Here is a 23,653-nt window from a genome sequence, read left to right as displayed (position 1 = left end):
CTACCCAGCCCTGTTTGGGCTTTATTGTTTGTTGAGTAGTTAAATCCGGTTAGTATTGTTCAGCTCGAACAAAAGTCTGTAAGTTGCAAAATGGGAGTCCCCCAGGCTGAGGAGTAATGAACAGAGTGTTACAGCACTAGCCAAGGTCCTATAGTTACTCATCCTATTTCTTAAACCATAATAAAAGTTGTAACTTTACTTGACAGGACTGCTGCTAGTTAGAGGTAGACTGCTAGAGATAAAGAGAGTTTGGGCTTTATTGTTGTTGAATCAGGTTAGTGTAGACCAGGAACAAAGATCTTACAGTGCCTCCCAAGGTCTTCTAGCTCTTCATGATATTCCCTAAACCATAACAACAGTTTTTACTTTACCTGACAGGGCTGTTGCTAGCATCCAGATCCTGGGCGGTGACTGCTCCGATGATGTCACCTACAGGTGAGTCCTCGTACACATCCATCTCATAGGAGGGCTTAGTGAAGACTGGAGGCTCATCTACATCCAGGATGTTAATCTTCACTGTGGCCGTGTCTTTAAAGGCCCCTAAGCTGTGGAACCGTGGGTCCAGGTGGGCGTTGGATGCATCTACCTTGAAGGTGTAGGCCTTCTTCGTTTCGTAGTCCAGCGGCTGATAGAAAGAAAATAAATGATCAGTTGTGTTGACTTCAACACCTTACATGCATGGATAGGGCCAAGTGTAGATGTTTCTAACAGAATAACCATACAAAGCATATGCATGACCATTGTAGCAATTCAAAGAGAAAACTTTGGAGATCATGGAGTAACGATCAGACCAAAGGTGAGGACACAACATTTCACCTGACACAAGACTTAATTCAAACATTGCACTGATTATTTTATGTGCATTTTACATTTGCTGTAGACCTACTATTCACAGCATCTGCAAATAACAAAATAAGAATATACTCTGGATGCATTCTGTAACATAATAATAATATTAATAGACATTTTGGAGTAGGTAAGAAAAAATGATTACAAGTGTTGGAGTGAGGGGTCCTAACTGGTGTCTCCAGGAGGCCACACACCTCTCTGAACTGTGCACAATTCCTAAGTAATTTCAATGCACTTTTTTGACTCAAGGAAAGAGCCTTCAACTATAAGGTGCTTTCTTTTAGCTCTCCTAGCTTTACCATTGAGGAACTGAAGCAAGCACACTTTAGTAGTTTTTGTTTAGAACACAGCCTTGCAACCCCACCATCACACAATGACTGTTTTTGTTTACGAAATCCAAAAACATTCCGTTATAAATCGCAATCTGGGTCAGGTGGGCATCATTTGAAAGTTTATTCTACTGGGCAACATGGCTAGCTATGTTATAAAATAATCTTACAGTGTTATGCTTTCAAACGGCACTTCAGATACATTTTGGTGTGCATAGAATGGAGTCATGAGTGCATTCAAGAGCGTGTTCCCCAGCTAACTGTCTTCACAATACGACAAACATAGGCTCATTCTGTTAAGGACAACCCAGGGTATAATGCACGTCATCCTTGTAACGGTGGATCAAATATAGTGATCATAAATGTTGATACTGTATATGACATGACTTTTCAAACATGGAAATGTTCAATTCACATTTGTACTCATGGGTGTGTGGTTTGGTTGTATGACATCAAAGTGGTATTTATTATAATCCTCTACGTCTCATCTTTCGGAACACAACGACTCCTCTCAATTTACAGCATTTCCCTCACTCAGACAACAACAAATGTGTAAAAGTAGCACAATTTTCATGAGGGATGGGCGCATCTGCCTGTTGCACGAGGTGCTGAAGTTTTTAATGGCGGCTATCAGTCAAAACCCATACAGCGCTGTGAAGCGAAGAACCTGAGCTCTGACATCATGTATGTATAGCATGTTACTGTACAGCCACTGCGTTCCAATTTAGGTGATTATCAATGACTGAATCTGACATTTCCAGCCCGTATATGTAATGACAAGGGCTGTGAGTAGAAAGGGCTACCAAAGGTGAAATTGCAATAATGCATGTTTAGTTACACCGACTCAATGTTTTGCACATCCTCAATGGATTTCACTCCATGCAATAAAGTCGAGCTGCTGTAGTTGGTGGGTTCAAGAGCATTCACTGATGCATGGACAGCGGAGTCAATCACCACCTTCCGGAGACACCTGAAACCCCACCTCTTTAGAATTGGATAGGGTTCAAGAGCATTCACTGATGCATGAAAGCTCTCTTAAAGTGTTGATTTAAAGTGTTCTCCCTCCTATGCTCTGATGACATCTCTTAAATGTAAATGTAAATGTTGATTTAAAGTGTTCTCCCTCCTATGTCTGTGACATCTCTGATTGGGTCAATTAGCTGGAGCGCAGGGTTACATCCGTAACCATCAGTAACCACACTGTGTCTGCAGCTGCGATGTAAACATCCACTAGCGGTGGCAACCATGTACGCACCACTACCTATCTCCTGGAATCTCAGGTGTGACGGCCAGTCACTCACGTACGTATTTACACAAACACACGCATACATATAAGCACACAGAGATACGTACCAACACACACACACACAGATATATACACACACACACATGCAAGCATGCACACACCCACCCACACACACACTATCCACTCATGTGTTACCACAACAGCACTCACTCACAGACAGAGCCTGGTGGTCAGACTCCACTAGCCTTGTGTCACATGAGAGACATTTGTTTCTGTGTACTTCAAAATTACTAACACACAGCCACTATTGCAACAACACAGGCAACAAAATCCCCTTATTGTGCCAACAAGTCAAAACATCTGGTAATAGCTGAGAGAAAATGTTTGAAGAGGCCGCAAGCGAGGGGAAGAAGCTGTGAATTTAACATGATACATTTTCTATGAGCAATCAAACACGGTGAATGTAGCAAGATAATGCAAAGACACAACCCCGGTAAATGACTACCATCCATCTTCATGGTACTATAACTGCCTTGCCACGGTTTCGTCCCAAATGCCCCCCTTTTTTCCACATAGTGCCCATAGGGCTCTGGTCAAAAGTAGTGCACTACGTAGGGAATAGGGAGCCATTCGGGACACACATGAATATCTCCATGATAGCCTACAGTAGCCTCAGAACTATTACAGGTGTCTGATAAAAATAAAATGCTGCTGTATGTGTGAACGGGAGCCAATTTGAGAGCAATCATTGACCATCATCCACTGTGACTGGTTTGATTACAGTGAGCTAGATGCAACTGACTGGGCTCAGCTCAGCAACAGCAACTCTCTCTAGACAGGAAATGCACTCTATTACTTTCAATCGCTCTCAGCAATAAATGAATACAGAGGAGCAGGGTGCCTATAGCTACAGTTTACACAACACTTGTAAAAGTGAACGGCACGTAATACATTCAAATGGCCTGACAATCAGACACCTGATCATTGTAAATATGTTAAGGTAAATGAGTTGCTAGCTTTTAAAAGGTCACCTTAGAAACAAAGTACAGTATATGTCTATTTACATGCTTTTATCATGCATAGGTATTTGTATGTTCTTCAGGTTGGGGATCAATTGCATTCAAATAAAGGCTGTTCCCTTACCTTATACCTCATACACACACACACACACACACACACTACACAGCCTGCACTACACTGCAATGCATAACTCAGCTGAAATACAGGCACAGGTGGAGGGAGGTTGAGAGGAGAGGTGGGAAGCAGAAGGTCTACAGTAGGCCTCATTAGACACACTCTCACTGGAGACCTGGAGCGATATGGCACTCCATCTCCACATACGCAGCACAAATACACAAACACCAGTGAACGCGAGCATGCATGGACACACACGCATGCATGTACACTTATACGAATGCACAAATGTACGTGCGCACACAAATTCAAGGTAAATTGGGTTCTGTAGTTATACTCAAATCTTTCCAAATCTTTAGAAGGAGGACATTGTTGACTCTTGCTAAAATTGAATTACGGTAGCTATCCCCAAGCCTGTAAAAGAGTTTTATTGCTTGAACTTTTCCTTTGTCCTGTTACATTTTAACAAGTCCTGTCCACAGTGTTATTTTTCAAGGTCAGGAGCTTTGGCTTGTAGACGTCATTGTAAAGTATAGTGTGCCAAGCAGTGAATTCAATTAAGATATTGTAACAGTAGAGTCAAAATGAGAATGAGGTTAGTTAAAGGAGGTAAACGCACTCTCGGCCAGCCACAGTTTTCTACTGCTATATGGAATTGTTTTAATTAAGAAGGTCATACCAAGCATAATTTTGCTATTTGATTTTTAATCATAAAAATATATATATATATGCAGTACCAGGCAAAAGTTTGGACACACCTACTCATTCAAGGGTTTTATTTATTTTTACTATTTTCTACACTGTTGAAAAATTGTGAAGACATGAAAACTATAAAATAACATAGTAGTAACAAAAAAAGTGTTCAACAAATTAAAATGTGTTATATTTGAGATTCTTCAAAGTAGCCACACATTCCCTTGATGACAGCTTTACACACTCTTGGCATTTTCTCAACCAGCTTCATGAGTTAGTCACCTGTACCTTGTTAAAAGTGTGCCTTGTTAAAAGTTCATTTGTGGAATTTATTTCCTTCTTAAATACGCATGAACAAATCAGTTGTGTTGTGACAAAGTGTTATACAGAAGACAGCCATATTTGATAAAAAATACCAAGTGCATATTATGGCAAGAATAGCTAAAATAAGCAAAGAGAAACAACGGTCCATCATTACTTTATGACATGAAGGTCAGTCAAGTGAAATCGAAAAAAACATCAAGCACCATGATGAAACTGGCTCTCATGAGGACTGCCATGGGAAAGGAAGACCAAGAGTTACCTCTGCTGCAGAGGATAAGTTCGTTAGAGTTAACTGCATCTCATATTGTAGCCCAAATAAATGCTTCACATATTTCAAGTAACAGACACATCTCAAAGTCAACTGTTCAGAAGAGACTGTGTGAATCATGCCTTCATGGTCAAATTGCTGCAAAGAACCACTATTTACTTTTTTTAAACTTAATTTAACCAGGGAAGTCAGTTAAAAACCAATTCTTAGACTTGCTTTCAATGAGAATGAATTTGGTCGAGTCACCCTTTTGTAGGAGCCCCGTGTTCAAGAGCAGCGTAACAAAGGTGTTGTTGCCTACCTTCACCACCTGGGGTCGGCCATCAGGAAGTCTAGGACCCAGTTGCACAGGGCGGGGTTCAAACCCAGGGCCCTGAGCTTAGTGATTAGCTTGGAGGGGACTACGGTGTTGAAGGCTGAGCTGTAGTCGATAAACAGCAGTCTTACATAGGTATTCCTCTTGTCCAGGTTGGGCAGTGTGCAGTGCGATGGTGATTGCGATTGCGTCATCCATAGATCTGTTGGGGCGGTATGCAAATTGTAGTGAGTTACGGGACTCCCATTCATGGCCGGTTGTGATACTTACAGCCCGGGATCAAACCTGGGTCTGTAATGATGCCTCAGACCGCTGCATCACTCGGGAGCAAAACACAAAACACCAGTTTCAACTTCAGCAGTGAAGAGGCGACTCCGGGATGCTGGCCTTCTAGGCAGAGTTCACCTGTCCAGTGTCTGTGTTCTTTTGCCCACCTTATCTTTTCTTTTTATTGGCCAGTCTGAGATTTTTCTTTGCAACTCTGCCATAAAGGCCAGCATCCTGGAGTCGCCCTCTTCACTGTTGATGTTGAGAGTGGTGTTTTGCGGGTACAATTTAATGAAGCTGCCAGTTGAGGACTTGAGGCATCTGTTCCTCAAACTATACAATCTAATGTACTTATCCTCTTGCTCAGTTTGTGCACCGGGGCCTCCCACTCCTCTTCATATTCTGGTTTGAGACAGTTTGCGCTGTTCTGTGAAGGGCGTAGTACACAGTGTTGTATGAGCTCTTCAGTTTCTTGGGAAATTCTCAAAACAAGAATAGACTGACGAGTTTCAGAAGAAAGTTATTTGTTTCTGGACCAAAAAATAAATAAATCTTATTTTACAACGACAGCCTACCTCGGCCAAACCCTCCCCTAACCTCGACGATGCTGGACCAATTGTTCATCGCCCTATGGGACTACTTATAATTACGAGCAATGGACATTAGACCGGTGGAAATCTGTCCTTTGATCTGATGAGTCAAAATTTTAGGAGTAGGCAGAGTAGGTGAACAGATGATATCCGCATGTGTTGTTCCACCGTGAAGCATGGAGGAGGTTTGATGGTGTGGGGGTGCTTTACTAGTGACACCGTCTGTGATTTATTTAGAATCCAAAGCACTCTTAAGCAGTATGGCTACCTCAGTATTCTACAGCAATACACCATCCCATCTGGTTTGCACTTAGTGGGGCTATAATTTGTTTTTCAACAGGACAATGGCCCAACACACCTCCAGGCTGTGGAAGGGCTATTTCACCAAGAAGGAGGGTGATTGAGTGCTGCATTAGATGACCTGACCTCCACAATCACCCAACCTCAACCCAGTTGAGATGGTTTGGGATGAGTTGGACCGCAGCGTGAAGTAAAAGCAGCCAACAAGTGCTCAGCATATGTGGGAACTCCAACTCCTGTTGGAAAAGCATTCCAGGTGAAGCTGGTTGAGAGAATGTCAAGAGTGTGCAAAGCTATTATCAAGGCGAAGGGTGGCTACTTTGAAGAATCTAAAATCCAAACTTTTGACTAGTACTGAAAATATAAAAAAAGTATACGATGAAACATTTTATTTGGACTTACTGTTATTAGCCCGTAAAAACACGTTGAATAACAGACTCACTCCACAGAACAACAAATAGGCCCCCCTGAAAAAATCTAAAGTAGGGACTGGTGAACTTCACAAAATATATGGCATCTTCAGGAAGGAACATTAAGTGGATATATTGAAGTAACATATCAAGACATCAGTTAGGAAGTTAAAGCTTGGTAGCAAATGGGTCTACCAAATGGACAATGACCCCAAGCCTACTTCCAAAGTTGTGGCAAAATGGCTTAAGGACAACAAAGTCAAGGTATTGGAGTGGTCATCACAAAGCCCTGACCTCAATCCTATAGAAAAGTTGTGGGCAGAACAGATAAAGCGTGTGCAAGCAAGGAGCCCTACATACCTGACTCAGTTACACTAGCTCTGTCAGGAGGAATGGGCCAAAATTCACCCAACTTATTGTGGGAAGCTTGTGGAAAGCAACCTGAAATGTTTGACCCAAGTTAAACAATTTAAAGGCAATGCTACCATATACTAATTGAGTGTATGTAAACTTCTGACCCACTGGGATGTGATGAAAGAAATAAAAGCTGAAATAAATCACTCTCTACTATTATTCTGACATTTAACATTCTTAAAATAAAGTGGTGATCCTAACTGACCTATAAGACAGGGTTTTTGGATTAAATGTCAGGAATTGTGAAAAATTGATATTAAATGTATTTGGCTAAGGTGTATGTACATTTCTGACTTAAACTTTATATACCTTCCCAAAATAAATGATCTAATGACTCTGCCTCCTGGAAAGATTGTATGCCCAATATATATAACATTCTATTGGTTGAAAGAATGTTGTATAATTATTTATATTAACAAATGTGAAGTTTTGAATCTGGTGTCGTTTTGAGTGTCAATTCATACACCATGTGCCATGGAATCGGTACATTGAAAACCACTTCCCAACTATTTAGCAATTTATGTGGCACAGCTGTCAATTCTTTGGTCCTTAAATGAAACTGGTATATTTTTTTATTTTTCTTCTAAAGCAGGGCCGACAGACAAGTTCCTTACTTTTTCCCCCTTCCACTTGCCTCTTCCAGTTTTGTAGTAGTGCTGCATTTAGTTAGTTGTAATTTTGTCTAGAGCATTTCCCAATGTCTGTGTTAGCTGCATGTCTGACATAACTCCACCAGTCCTATTTATGATATAATTTACAAAGATTTTTACCCTTTTTTACATAACAAAATAAGTTATTTTTTATCAATTAGTATATATGAGTTTTAACATAATATTTGTTGTATTATAAGTTCTGTCTTTTCAGGTGGATTAAACTGAAATTGTAACCAACTTTCTCAGGCTTGTTTAAAAAGTAACAATATTTTTGAGATTCTTTCATTTTCAAATAACCGAAAGGGAGCAGTTTAATCTGAATAAAGGGAAAAAGACCATCGCGAACATGGGGTGAAACATTCTTACTAATTTACTAGAGATCCATTTTGGATATAAGTATAACTTTTGTATGACTGATGCCTTTCGTGAGAGGTCTAATGCTTTAATATTTAATCATTTCTGCACTATGAATTCATATTCATTATATAAATAGGTCCTTTTAATTTTGTCTGGCTTGCCATTCCAAATAAAATTACATATTTTTGTTCATATAATTTAAAAAAGACATCTTTTACGAAACACCAAAACGTGTAATGACTTTTGCCGATTGTCATTAGCCCTACACTATAGCCTGCAATAATGCATCTTGCTCACAAATGTATCTTTTTTGTAATGTTAAAAGTTGGGACACCTGAAAAGGGGCTGAAATACGAGACGCAAGCAAATACAGCTGTGTCTGTCCTGAGCTGATCGGCGTAGGAAACTGTGGGGACCCAGTTAAAACAATGTTGCAATTTCGCTAGCAGGCTGAACCCAGTCGATACAGAAAGTTTACTAGCAAAAGCTAAAGATAGACAGAGAGAGGTAGGCAGGCGGAGTGGAGAAATTAATACAATGTGATTAAAAGAACCTGAACCAACTGTCACTGGTTTAATCCATGACAGAGAGTTGGGGGGAGTTCATTTTATTTGGAATAATCTTTTATTTTCTTATTTAACGCTGTATCACTACAACAATGCATTTCATAAAAATTGGTTAAACTAGAGCTCCTGCCCAAGCTCATGTCTCATTTTGGGGGAATGGGTCTCCCCCATAATTCACACACTGCTCTCACCTCCCTCTCTAGATCCATGTCCATGGTCAATTTTCAGCTTTCCACATTCCTGAAGTGTTTCATTATGATAGGAATTGGTATGCAAGTTATTGTACGGTATTCTAGGCTTGCATCCCAAATGGCACACTATTCCCTATATGGTGCATGCACTGTTTGGATCAGAGCTCCATGGACCCTTGTATAGGAGGGTGTCATTTGAGACACAAACCACAGAGAACGATCTCTCTTCTCAACAGGGGAATGTGTAAAGAGGCTAGACAGACAGACAGACTTCCTCTCATGTCAGTGTTACTGCTCTTCAACATCACAACAGAGCACGCTTTGAATTCTAGACTCGCTGGCCTAGCCCTTTGATATGTAAATGTGCACCTTCGTTGCACTGGCGGTGATACCGAATGAAGGAAACCCAAGGTTTTTCTATTGAACACTATTTATGATCCAAGGGGTCTTTGTTAATTTTGAATTAATCAAGGCACCGTTGTCGTAATCATTTAGGTAAACAAGCTTTGAAAATATGTTTTTAGTCTATGATAAAAATATGAATTTATAACACAGTACAAGTATACAATTTGTTACACCAGCACTTAAGAAAACACCAGTACATACAGTATATTGTAAACTGTCAAATGAACTTTTTTAATCTGTATTTATGGCTTTGACTTTGGGGCTGCTTTTAGCTTCTCATTCTGATCTACCTCCCTGAGCGGGTAAACGTGCTTTACGGAGCCATTTCTCAGCCTAGCTACTCCCTGGTGCTTTATTTTGGAAGCAGAAGCAGGATGATACATTTTTAATAGGTTCTCCATTTGTTTGTTTTGAGTTCAATATTAAAATAACTGATCTTTCAACAACCCCCGTTTTTTTCCCCTCTGTCTCCCTTTCTTCCTCCCTCCATTTTCCTCCTTCCCTCCCTTCTCCTGCCCCCAACCCTCTAACCATCTTACAGTATGCTAACACCTTGAGGTAAATACAGTATAAACCCGTTTTCACAGAATAATTGTTGCATTATGACACTTTATCACAACACAGATCAATATCAACACACCTGTTTATGCTAGCTAAATGCAAGTATAACAACCAGACAAACAAACAAACAACAAAACAAGCCGGAAGATGAAAGCAGGTATAAAATAGATCAATCCTCCCTGATAAATATTTCATTAGAGGCTGAGTCATAAATCCCATTTAGTATTATGTATGTGCAATGTCACTCATGAATCATTAACTTCCCTTGTCTTCACATGCAGGGCAGTCAACACATCACAACACACTTTTTAATTCCATTCATGTGCATTGCAGTGATTTTCATAAACAACAACAAAGGAATGCAAAGGAAGTAGGGTATTTTCTGACTGCAGATCAGTGAAGCCATTGTGTATAGTAAATGGCTCAGTGGTTGAGGGCCGGTCCAATAGCTCTGTTTGGAGCTACAGTATGGGGGTGATTTTCACAGGGTCATCTCAGCCATTGATTGACTGACAGCTCGACTAAGTTCTACCCATCATGGGGATGTCCAACTAGCATTAGGCCTCCATCTCCCCCCATGACATTACATTTACATTACATTTAAGTCATTTAGCAGACGCTCTTATTCAGAGCGACTTACAAATTGGTGCTTTCACCTTATGACATCACCGGTCAATTGAGCATGGAACACAATGAGGGGACCATCAGCATCATCTACGTCCCGGGAGAGTGCCGCATTGAATTTGGTGGCCTCACTGCGGAGATAGAGAAGAGGATGCTCACTTTATTGTCCTCCATCAGTCACACTGTTCAGTGTCCTTGGCTCTCCCACTGCTCTGCCCCCCCCCCACACCGCTCTCTCACAGTGATTTGGTGTCGGTCTGTGACTGACTCCCTTTATAGTACACTACTATTGACCACGACCCATAGGTCTCTGGTCAAAAGTAGTGCGTTGTATCAGGAATAGTGTGCCATTTGGGAAGCAGCCATATGGTGCCGGTCTGGGAGACCTGCAAGCCAGCTAGTAGCCTAACAGAAGTTCTGCCTATCTGTCCACACTGCAGCGAGCTGAGGCTATAGTAGTGGAGTGACTTCTCACACTACATACCTGGCACTCTAATAGGACAGGGTTTAGCCCCGAGATGAGCCCTGGCACACAGCTCTAATCTATTACACCCCCACATCCACACGCCTCCAGGCCACCAGAGAGAAACCACACCTACATACTGAGTGGCTCTTAGCCCTCTTTATTTACCTTTTTCAATCTCTTTCTCTTCCTCTCTCTTTTTTCATAGTATTATTTCTATATACCTCTCTCTCTCTCTCTATTTGACTTTCTTTTCCCTCTCTTTGATACAAAAAACGAAAACACCACACACAGACACACACGTGTACACACACACACACACATACTTTCAAAGCGTGATGAAGGTGTTGTTCTGCGTTGGGCCACCTGTTAATCCTGCTGATCTGTGGCATCTTCTTTGCCTTCCTCCATGGGTGCCTTGCACACCAGGGCCCAAAATAACTCCACTAACCTCCTGGCATAATATCCAGCTCAAACCACAGATGTTTGTTGTAAGACTGTTCTCTCCATTTCAGCACGGTATGTGCTCTATCTGATAGTGTTACACTGTATCCAGACAGGAAGACTGCATTCAAATGAACAGAATAAATGCAAATTAGATTTTCATAACTTTGGGGTTTAGTTCGCTTTGTACTTTCAAAGGACTTTAATCTTCATTGAATAAATATTGAAACGCTCACTAGAAACCATTGATTCTTAAGTGCCCAATGGGTGGCACTGTGTCCACTTGTATCTAATACTTCCACTTACTTCAGCTTTTGTTTGACAAGCAGAAATCCAGGCTCAAACTTTTCACTACTCCACTGAAGACGTTGCAGCTGTCTTTGCACTTAGCTCTCCTCAAACATCATCTGACCATTACCTTTTTCAGAGTCCAGTAATAACTCATCAGGACCAAAGGAGCGGTAATGGTTTAGAGGCTCTCCGATGATTTAATGTTCATACAGCCCACTAATGGCATTTGTGATAGAGAAATGAGACTGCTGACAGTGTCTGGCTTTGGCAAAATTAAGTGTTAAATTGATGACTACAGACCGGGTTGAAAAGGTCCACTAGACTAGCTGAACACTGACAATAGTTCTGACTTTGAAAAGTAAAATTGTTAGAGAGGCCAAGTTGGGGAGGAAAAATTACAGTTTGTCCTTCAATACTGCTGTATGACGGTTCATTTTGCTTTGTGTTTTGCGATTGGAAATTGTCTTCCTTTTTTAATTGCATTGTAGCTAAATGCATCTCTCTTTGGTGACGTAATGTTATTGTTATAGTGTACATTTGGAATATGTGATAATATTAAAGGAGATAAACTAGCACCTCACATTTATTTGTGACCATGGACCCTGTACCGTATTTATCTGCTCCAAATATAAATCATATACAGTGCCTTTTAAAAGTACTCATCCCCCTTGGCTTTTTTCCTATTTTGTTGCATTACAACCTGTAATTTAAATGGAATTTTATTTGGATTTCACATAATGGACATACACAAAATAGTTCAAATTGGAGAAGTGAAATGAAAAGAATAACATGTTTAAAATAAATGTGAAAGTGGTGCGTGCATATGTATTCACCTCACCCCTTCGCTATCAAACCCCGAAATAAGATCTGGTGCAACCAATTACCTTCAGAAGTTACATCATTTGTTAAATAAAGTCCACCTGTGTGAAATCTAAGTCTCACATGATCTGTCACATGATCTCAGCATATATACACATGTTTTGAAAGCACCCAGAGTCTGCAACACCACTAAGCAAGGGGCACCACCAAGCAAGCGGCACCATGAAGACCAAGGAGCTCTCCAAACAGGTCATGGACAAAGTTGTGGAGAAGTACAGATTAGGTTTGGGTTCTAAAAAATATCAGAAACTTGGACATCCAAAGGAGCACAAATAAATCCATGATTAAAAAAATTGAAAGAAAATGGCACCACAACAAACCTGCCAAGAGAGGGTCGCCCACCAAAACTTACAGACCGGGCAAGGAGGGCATTAATCAGAGAGGCAACAAAGAGACCAAATATCGCTGATCTCTGAAGGAGCTGCAAAGCTCTGTCCATAGGACCACTTTAAGCTGTACACTCCATAGAGCTTGGCTTACGGAAGAGTGTCCAGAAAAAAAGCCATTGCTTCAAGATAAAATGAGCAAACACATTTGGTGTTCGCCAAATGGTATGTGGCAGACTCCCCAAACATATGGAAGAAGGTACTCTGGTCAGATGAGACTAAAATTGAGCTTTTTGGCCATCAAGGAAACCGCTACGTCTGGCGCAAACCCTACACCTCTCATTACCCAGAGAACAGCATCTCCACAGTGAAGCATGGTGGTGGCAGCATCATGCTGTTGAGATGGTTTTCATCGGCAGGGACTGGGAAATTGGTCAGAATTGAAGGAACGATGGACGGCGCTAAATACATGGAAATTCTTGAGGGAAACCTGTTTCAGTCTTCCAGAGATTTGAGACTGGTACGGAGGTTCACATTCCAGCAGGACATTGGCCCTAAGCATAATGTTAAAGCAACACTCGAGTGGTTTAAGGGGAAACATTTAAATGTCTTGGAATGGCCTAGTCAAAGCCCAGACCTCAATCCAATTGAGAATCTGTGGTATGACCTAAAGATTGTTGTACAACAGCGGAACCCATCCAACTTGAAGAAGCTGGAGAAGTTTTGCCTTGTAGAATGGGAAAAAATCCCAGAGGCTAGATGTGCCAAGCTTATAGTGACATACCCCAAGAGACTTGCAGCTGTAATTCATGCAAAAGTTGGCTCTACAAAGCATTGACTTTGGGGGGGTGAATAGTTATTCACACTCAAGTTCAGTTTTTCTGTCTTATTTCTTATTTGTTTCACAATAAAATATATTTTGAATTTTCAAAGTAGTAGGCACGTTGTGTAAATCAAATAATACAAACCACCCAAACATCTATTTTAATTCCAGGTTGTAAAGGCAACAAAATAGGAAAAATGCCAAGGGGGTGAATACTGTCGAAAGCCACTGTACAGTATATCACACATTTATTTTCTTTGAACTTTACTAGCTTGGTATTCGTCTCATCATGCTGTACTTCTGGTTGGCATGCGGGATAAAGTCTTTCTAAATGAGAGACAAAATTAATCCTTTTATTTTATTTATTTTATTTATTTCACCTTTATTTAACCAGGTAAGCAAGTTGAGAACAAGTTCTCATTTACAATTGCGACCTGGCCAAGATAAAGCAAAGCAGTTCGACACATACAACAACACAGAGTTACACATGGAGTAAAACAAACATACAGTCAATAATACAGTAAAAAAAACAAGTCTATATACAATGTGAGCAAATTAGGTGGGAAGGGAGGTAAAGGCAAAAAAGGCCATGGTGGCAAAGTAAATACAATATAGCAAGTAAAACACTGGAATGGTAGTTTTGCAATGGAAGAATGTGCAAAGTAGAAATAAAAATAATGGGGTGCAAAGGAGCAAAATAAATAAATAAATTAAATACAGTTGGGAAAGAGGTAGTTGTTTGGGCTAAATTATAGGTGGGCTATGTACAGGTGCAGTAATCTGTAAGATGCTCTGACAGTTGGTGCTTAAAGCTAGTGAGGGAGATAAGTGTTTCCAATTTAAGAGATTTTTGTAGTTCGTTCCAGTCATTGGCAGCAGAGAACTGGAAGGAGAGGCGGCCAAAGAAAGAATTGGTTTTGGGGGTGACTAGAGATATACCTGCTGGAGCGTGTGCTACAGGTGGGAGATGCTATGGTGACCAGCGAGCTGAGATAAGGGGGGACTTTACCTAGCAGGGTCTTGTAGATGACATGGAGCCAGTGGGTTTGGCGACGAGTATGAAGCGAGGGCCAGCCAACGAGAGCGTACAGGTCGCAATGGTGGGTAGTATATGGGGCTTTGGTGACAAAACGGATTGCACTGTGATAGACTGCATCCAATTTGTTGAGTAGGGTATTGGAGGCTATTTTGTAAATGACATCGCCAAAGTCGAGGATTGGTAGGATGGTCAATTTTACAAGGGTATGTTTGGCAGCATGAGTGAAGGATGCTTTGTTGCGAAATAGGAAGCCAATTCTAGATTTAACTTTGGATTGGAGATGTTTGATATGGGTCTGGAAGGAGAGTTTACAGTCTAACCAGATACCTAAGTATTTGTAGTTCTAAGTCAGAGCCGTCCAGAGTAGTGATGTTGGACAGGCGGGTAGGTGCAGGTAGCGATCGGTTGAAGAGCATGCATTTAGTTTTACTTGTATTTAAGAGCAATTGGAGGCCACGGAAGGAGAGTTGTATGGCATTGAAGCTTGCCTGGAGGCTTGTTAACACAGTGTCCAAAGAAGGGCCGGAAGTATACAGAATGGTGTCGTCTGCGTAGAGGTGGATCAGAGACTCACCAGCAGCAAGAGCAACCTCATTGATGTATACAGAGAAGAGAGTCGGTCCAAGAATTGAACCCTGTGGCACCCCCATAGAGACTGCCAGAGGTCCGGACAGCAGACCCTCCGATTTGACACACTGAACTCTATCAGAGAAGTAGTTGGTGAACCAGGCGAGGCAATCATTTGAGAAACCAAGGCTGTCGAGTCTGCCGATGAGGATGTGGTGGTTGACAGAGTCGAAAGCCTTGGCCAGATCAATGAATACGGCTGCACAGTAATGTTTCTTATCGATGGCGGTTAAGATATCGTTTAGGACCTTGAGCGTGGCTGAGGTGCACCCATGACCAGCTCTGAAACCAGATTGCATAGCAGAGAAGGTATGGTGAGATTCGAAATGCTCGGTAATCTGTTTGTTGACTTGGCTTTCGAAGACCTTAGAAAGGCATGGTAGGATAGATATAGGTCTGTAGCAGTTTGGGTCAAGAGTGTCCCCCCCTTTGAAGAGGGGGATGACCGCAGCTGCTTTCCAATCTTTGGGAATCTCAGATGACACGAGGCTAGTAATAGGGGTGGCAACAATTTCGGCAGATCATTTTAGAAAGAAAGGGTCCAGATTGTCTAGCCCGGCTGATTTGTAGGGGTCCAGATTTTTCAGCTCTTTCAGAACTTCAGCTGAATGGATTTGGGAGAAGGAGAAATGGGGAAGGCTTGGGCGAGTTGCTGTTGGGGGTGCAGTGCTGTTGACCGGGGTAGGAGTTGCCAGGTGGAAAGCATGGCCAGCCGTAGAAAAATGCTTATTGAAATTCTCAATTATGGTGGATTTATCAGTGGTGACAGTGTTTCCTATCTTCAGTGCAGTGGGCAGCTGGGAGGAGGTGTTCTTATTCTCCATGGACTTTACAGTGTCCCAGAACTTTTTAGAGTTAGTGTTGCAGGAAGCAAATTTCTGCTTGAAAAAGCTAGCCTTGGCTTTTCTAACTGCCTGTGTATAACGGTTTCTAGCTTCCCTGAACAGCTGCATATCACGGGGGCTGTTCGATGCTAATGCAGAACGCCATAGGATGTTTTTGTGTTGGTTAAGGGCAGTCAGGTCTGGGGAGAACCAAGGGCTATATCTGTTTCTGGTTCCAATTTTCTTGAATGGGGCATGTTTATTTAAGATTGTTAGGAAGGCATTTAAAAAAAATATCCAGGCATCCTCTACTGACGGGATGAGATCAATATCCTTCCAGGACACCCCGGCCAGGTCGATTAGAAAGGCCTGCTCGCTGAAGTGTTTCAGGGAGCGTTTTACAGTGATGAGTGGAGGTCGTTTGACCGCTGACCCATTACGGATGCAGGCAATGAGGCAGTGATCGCTGAGATCTTGGTTGAAGACAGCAGAGGTGTATTTAGAGGGGAAGTTGGTTAGGATGATATCTATGAGGGTGCCCGTGTTTAAGGCTTTGGGGGTACCTGGTAGGTTCATTGATAATTTGTGTGAGATTGAGGGCATCAAGTTTAGATTGTAGGATGGCTGGGGTGTTAAGCATGTTCCAGTTTAGGTCGCCTAGCAGCACGAGCTCTGAAGATAGATGGGGGCAATCAGTTCACATATGGTGTCCAGAGCACAGCTGGGGGCAGAGGGTGGTCTATAGCAGGCGGCAACGGTGAGAGACTTGTTTTTAGAGAGGTGGATTTTTAAAAGTAGAAGTTCAAATTGTTTGGGTACAGACCTGGATAGTAGGACAGAACTCTGCAGGCTATCTTTGCAGTAGATTGCAACACCGCCCCCTTTGGCAGTTCTATCTTGTCTGAAAATGTTGTAGTTTGGAATTAAAATTTCTGAATTTTGGTGGTCTTCCTAAGCCAGGATTCAGACACAGCTAGAACATCCGGGTTGGCAGAGTGTGCTAAAGCAGTGAAAAGAACAAACTTAGGGAGGAGGCTTCTAATGTTAACATGCATGATACCAAGGCTATTACGGTTACAGAAGTCATCAAAAGAGAGCGCCTGGGGAATAGGAGTGGAGCTAGGCACTGCAGGGCCTGGATTCACCTCTACATCGCCAGAGGAACATAGGAGGAGAAGAATAAGGGTACGGCTAAAAGCAATAAGAATTGGTCGTCTAGAACGTCTGGAACAGAGAGTAAAAGGAGGTTTCTGGGGGCGATAAAATAGCATCAAGGTATAATGTACAGACAAAGGTATGGTAGGATGTGAATACAGTGGAGGTAAACCTAGGTATTGAGTGATGAAGAGAGAGATATTGTCTCTAGAAACATCATTGAAACCAGGAGATGTCATTGCATGTGTGGGTGGTGGAACTAATAAGTTGGATAAGGTATAGTGACCAGGACTAGAGGCTCTACAGTGAAATAAGCCAATAAACACTAACCAGAACAGCAATGGACAAGACATATTGACATTAAGGAGAGGCATCCTTAGTCGAGTGATCAAAAGGGTCCAGGGAGTGGAGAGGTTGGTTTGGGGGTCACGGCGATTTAGACAGCTAGCCAGGACATCGGTAGCAAGCTAGCATAGGATGGAGGTCTGTTGTTAGCCACCTCTTGCGTTCCGTCAGTAGATTAGTGGAGTTCCGTGTTGTAGAGGGGATTAGTCCAAATCACACAACAACAAAAAAATAAAAACAATAGATATAGTTATAGAGGCCCAAGAAGAAACATAATAATAATAAAAATAAATAAATTGTCCGATTGTCTATTCTGAGAGCAGCCGGTAAGACAGCTAACGGTTAGCAGGCCGCAGATGGGCGTTCAGGTAACGTCGCGACGGAGGAGCCAGCCGGATCTCCTTCGGGTAGATAACGTCGGCAGTCCAGTTGTGAAGGCCCGGTGGGGCTCGCGTAGGCAGTAAAACGGGTCCGGATAGGTGACTGCAGCCCAGGAGTGATTGACGGAGCTCAGGAGTGATTGACGGAGCTGGCTAGCTCCGGAGTAATTGATGTTTGCTCCGGAATCGACGAAAGCAGATAGACACACGGATAGCAGCCAGCTAGCTGTGAGATCCGGGAGTGAATGTCCAGAGAGCAGTTGAAATCCAGGGACATGGAGAGAAAAATCGGTCCGGTATGTTCCGTTCCGAGCCGCGCTGCGCCGTACAAAACTGGCGATAGATTTTCGAGTTAAAGGATAGCTGATGACCACAAACCGTGGTTAGCTGAATACTAACGAGTTGCCAGTAAAGAAGCTAACTAGCTTCTGATTAGCTTCTGGCTAGCTCCTGGCTAGCTTCTGGCTAGCTTCTTGGAGTTTCTGGCTAGCTTCTGGCTAGCTTCTTGGAGGATTGCAGATTTGAGGTAAATAATACGTATTTATACATATCAATTGGTGAGGCAGGTTGCAGGAGAGTGTATTGAAGATGAGTTGATGGAAAATAAAAATAAAATGTATGTGAAAAAAGTTGTAAATATATATATATACACGACACGACAAGACGAGGACAAAAGACGTCTGAACTGCTATGCCATCTCGGGCCAATCCTGTACAGTATTTAAATGGATCCCCTGGACAGGAGCCAACAAGGGTTATGCCAAACATTTTGCCACTAAACAATATCATTACTTTAGGCTTAGTACATATCAGTCATTTTTTAAAGGAATATTTTAGAGGAAGTGACTAAGCAGACAAATCCACCACAAACACATTTTTTCTGACTAAAAGCCTCTTACAAGCACAAGCCCCGGATCTACTGTATGGGCAATTAGTTATCTCCCTCTGTTGTTCATTCTCAGTTTGGTCAAGTGTGTAACTTTGTTTGTATGTGTGTGTGCGCGTGTGTCACTGCATGTGTGTGATTGTGCTCATGCATATTCAGGAAAGTGTGTGTGTCTCTCAGCATGTGAATGTGCATGCCTCCCTTGGTAGGACTGAGGATTCCTCTACAGTGACCTATGTCTATTGTCTCTGGTAATCTTTTCTTCTGCAAAGGGGATGACTAACCCCCAATGTGTACGTCCCCACCCTCCAAGCCTTGCTCTGCATGTTTCTGTATGGGCAGACTAGGCACCAGATGATTATCCCCTGAAGCCATTACCATGCCTGATCCTCTTATCGGCAACAAACCTGAGTAGGGGTCTGCCAAACTGTGCAGAGCTGCTGCTGCTTCTCCCTGCCCTCTCCTCCTCTCACCACTGATGCTCAACGCAAGGCCGAGGAGAGAAGACAGAGATCAAGATAGAGGGATAGAGAGAAAGAGAGAGGGAGTAGATAGAGAGAAAGACAGAGAGAGAGCAAGGGAGAGAGAGGAAGAGATTCAAATAGGGGCCTGTTTGCACACACCACTCTAGAGACGGGCAGCGATCCATTCTAAGGCTGTCTGTAGGCGACTCAGCATTCTGAGAACACGGTCAAGAACTCATAATGACTCCATCTCCAACCTCCCATCTTTCCCCTTTTCACACCCATCTACTCATACCCCACTGCGTCCTAGACATGGGTCGAAGAACATGTTGTTTAGAAAACTATGCTGTGGGGGGATCCAGTGTGAGTGGCTCAATGATCTTCCCCATGGACAAATGCTTTGTGCAGTCACCTCCCAGCGAGGGGAATACATCACACTGTTCCATTGTTGTGTTGGCACCATATCAAACACAGGAGGTAAAAAACAATAAAGGAGCGAAAGGATTGAAAGGCATCCCTGGCCCATCCATCTGCAGTATTTACAATGTAAACAAATACATGTCCTCATTTACATCATAATCATAATCTGGGCCTGTCTTCTTTTCTAATCCATTGTTCACAACTGGAGAAGGTCAGATTTGATGATCTATAGCTATGATCCACTCGGAAGCAGATCCTATGTATAAACACACACAAACGTACATACATACAAGCACACAAGCATAAGCGCAGCCAAGCACACATGGCACATAATCCAAATATGTATTCTCTACAACCATATTTTCCTGCATAGTTCTAAGGATAAACGGAGTATATTCATATACATTTGTATATGTGGGAGGATGGACGTTTTTTTTTTCGACCAGAGAAACAATTGAAGAGTGTGTGATTCCCCAAAGTATCATATTCAGTCACTTTTTCATACATCCCCTGAAAGGCACAGAAACAGAACAGAAGAACCAATTAATGATACCATTTTGTCATGTCTGCACCGGTTTAGCTACTTTTATGCTTTTGAACTTAATTCAAAAATATGTATTTTCCACAGTAATAAGTTTTGAACACAACCTTTTGGATATTTTGTCCTTCAAACTATTGGCCGCAAAAGGTGCATTTTCACATTTATACATAAACAACCACTATTGTGCTACAAGGGAAATGCCTCTGAAATACTACAACAGGAGAGCTTCTGTGAAAATGCACAGTGTTCACATAAAAGCTTTGCCTGAAAATGGAGCAACTGCACATGTTAGTTCTTGAAAGCACCTGGTTGGGTGGCGTTGACGAATCTTGTTATATTTAACTCTGACACAAAGGTAGAAGATTTATGTAATTATTCTCTCTTTCGCTCATTCATGCATCATACATCTTTTTTAATCAAGGGAGGGAAACCATCTTTCCAGGAAAAACCTAAATAATCTATCTGAGCCATTAATATCCAACAGCCGAGACTATCTTGAAAAGTAATGGATGCATCCCTATGTGACACCCTACTCCCCATAGGGCTCTGCTTAAAAGTAGTGCGATGTGTACGGAATAGAGTGACATTTGGAACTCAGCCAATGTCTCCTTCTGACATTCATCTTTTTCTCCTTTGCATTTTGAAGATATCCTCAAACATGTCGGCGTTGTATTATGCAAAGTTATCTTTTCTCTGGCAGTTTTACTCTGTTTCCCGTGTTATACCACTCACCGCGCTGCCAACAAATAGCATTTAAAATCACTACTGGGGTTTTAACTGCCTCAAACACCACCACCTAAAACTTGCCAGAGGGGAACTCAAGAGTACTGTGCGTAGGGAATGGATGTGAGTCAGTGTGAGTTGGAAGTGGGAACATGTGCAGAAATTGATGGCTCTAAGCAAGTTCTTGTTTGTTTTGACGGGGGCTAATATAAGCCTAGTCAATGTGTATAAAAGTCAAATCAGGTTCAGTATCCAAAAGGTATTTGCCTATTCTGGCAGGTCAACATGCCTTGAGCATATTTATCCATTTTGCAAAGTGACCATATGACATTTTGAATGAATCTTTCCATGGCAGGTTGAGAATATTTATAGCAGTGGCACTTAAGATTTAATCTCAGAGCAACTGTCCGTACAGTAATGAACAACACCAAAGCAATAAACTACCAGCAAATACTATAAAAATGAATCTGTGAATCTGTTTCCCTAATGGCACCATATCCCCTATAGAATACACTATTTTTAATCAGGGCCCTGGTTAAAATGTTTGTAATATATAAGGATTAGGGTGCCATTTCAGACAGAACAGGCTACACATTAGTCTGTAAAAAAAAAACATTTTTTAAGCTAGTCATATAGGTTCCATTTACCAATACAGACTAATGGGCATATACTTTTAGATTTAATTCACAGCAACGACAAAACAACTTTACAATAATAGTACTATATCAACAGCCAAACACCTGGTACTATTTCTACAAAGCTTGAAATGACTAGTCAGCAGTATTGCTGACCTCATGAAAACATATGGGACCCTTAATCCATGATATTGTCCTTAACAATGTCCTAATAAAGGCATTATGTGGGTAGACTGTATAGCCAATCCCCTAGAGTAGGGCTCTACAAACCACTTCCTGGAGATCTATCATCCTGTAGGTTTTCACTTTGACCCTTATCTAGCCCATTTGATTCTAATAATTAGCAGATTGATATGCTTAACCAGGTTAGTTACAACTGGGGTTGCAGCGAAAACCTATAGGATAGCTCTCCACGAACAGGGTTGGAGACCCATGCCCTAGAGGACTGATACTAAAAAGCTTATGCAACTGAAGCAGTGGAGGCTGGTGAGGGGAGGACAGCTCATAATAATAGCTGAAATGGAATGAATGGTACGGTATCAATATGGACAATTGTCACGCCCTGACATGAGTATTCTTTGTTTTCTTTATTGTTTGGTTAGGTCAGGGTGTGACATGGGTGATATGTGTTTTTTGAACTGTCTAGGATTTTTTGTAGGTTTATGAGGTTGTTTACCATCTAGGTGTTTATATATGTCTATGGTTGCCTAGATTGGTTCTCAATTAGAGGCAGGTGTTTATCGTTGTCTCTGATTGGGAACCATATTTAGGCAGCCATCTTCTTTGGGTATTTCGTGGGTTATTGTCTATGTCTAGTTGCCTGTGTCTGCACGTTTGTATGATAGCGTCACGGTCATTTTGTTACTTAGTATAGTTTGTTTAGTGTCTATCTTTATTAAAAGTATAATGTATTCACATCACGCTGCGCCTTGGTCTTCTCACTACGACGAACGTGACAACAATTGTGTGTATGACATTGTTGCAATCATTCCATTCCAGCCATTACTACTGTGAGAGCCCATACTCCAATATAAAGTGCATCCAGATACCACGTGACTGAAGACGCTTACCCTTTTGAGAATAATGATTCCTTCCTGATTGTGTTCACTGGTGAGGATGTCAAACATGTTGTCGCCGTCCCCTGGTACGACGTTGTACTCTACTTCTGCGTTCTTCCCGATGTCCAAGTCATGAGCTTTGATCCTTCCCACAGCAAAACCCACTGCAGAGGACTCAGGGACTCTAAGGTGAAAGAAACCTTACAGACAAAAACAAAGTAATAGATTAATCTAGTCTAGTTCATTTTCAACTTCTGGCATTGTATTGGGCTTTTCTTCAGTGTGTCCCGAAATGGTTTGGAAGTGAGCAACAGGGCAACTGCATATGCTAATTGGCATTGTCATTATTTGTGCAATGCAGCAAGAGAGAGTGAGAGAGACAGAAAGATAGAGAGAAAGATTAAGAGAAATTTAGAAAGAGAGGTACCGTAGATAGAGAGGTACTGTAGAGAGAGAGAGGAGAGAGAGAGATAAAGATACAGAGAGAGAGAGAAGGAGAGAGAGAGAAAGATAAAGAGAGAGAGAAGGAGAGAGAGAGGTACTGTAGAGAGAGAGAGGAGAGAGAGAGAGAGAGAGAGAGAGAGAGAGAGAGAGAGAGAGAGAAAAAGATAAAGAGAGAGAGAGTAGAATGACTGAGACAGCAGCAGTATCAAATATAAAAACACAAGTAGAAATAAGAACACGAGAAAGTAAGAAGCTATATACCGGGTAAGTTCCAACATCATATTCAGAATGTGCAGGGATACAAGAGTGAAAGAGGTAAATACAGTGCATTCGGGAAAATATTCAGATCCCTTGACTTAAAAATATACAGTGGCTTGCGAAAGTATTCAC

General features: G+C 41.8%; 1 protein-coding gene across 1 annotated transcript in view; it reads right to left on the bottom strand.

Moving 5' to 3' along the window:
- The window catches only part of LOC115130437 (cadherin-12-like), a 192,481-nt gene that overhangs the window by 31,378 nt on the left and 137,450 nt on the right, over nt 1-23,653 (bottom strand). The window contains exons 6-7 of the mRNA XM_029661585.2: nt 22,832-23,019; nt 372-625 (exon numbers count right to left, since the gene is read on the bottom strand). Coding sequence (XP_029517445.1) covers nt 372-625; nt 22,832-23,019 — 442 coding nt within the window. The remainder of the gene's footprint in view (nt 1-371; nt 626-22,831; nt 23,020-23,653) is intronic.

Source organism: Oncorhynchus nerka, linkage group LG6, assembly GCF_034236695.1.
Source record: "Oncorhynchus nerka isolate Pitt River linkage group LG6, Oner_Uvic_2.0, whole genome shotgun sequence".
Classification (NCBI taxonomy): domain Eukaryota; kingdom Metazoa; phylum Chordata; class Actinopteri; order Salmoniformes; family Salmonidae; genus Oncorhynchus; species Oncorhynchus nerka.
The sequence above is the reverse complement of the archived record's forward strand: the minus strand, read 5'-3'. Positions and strand labels throughout refer to the sequence as shown.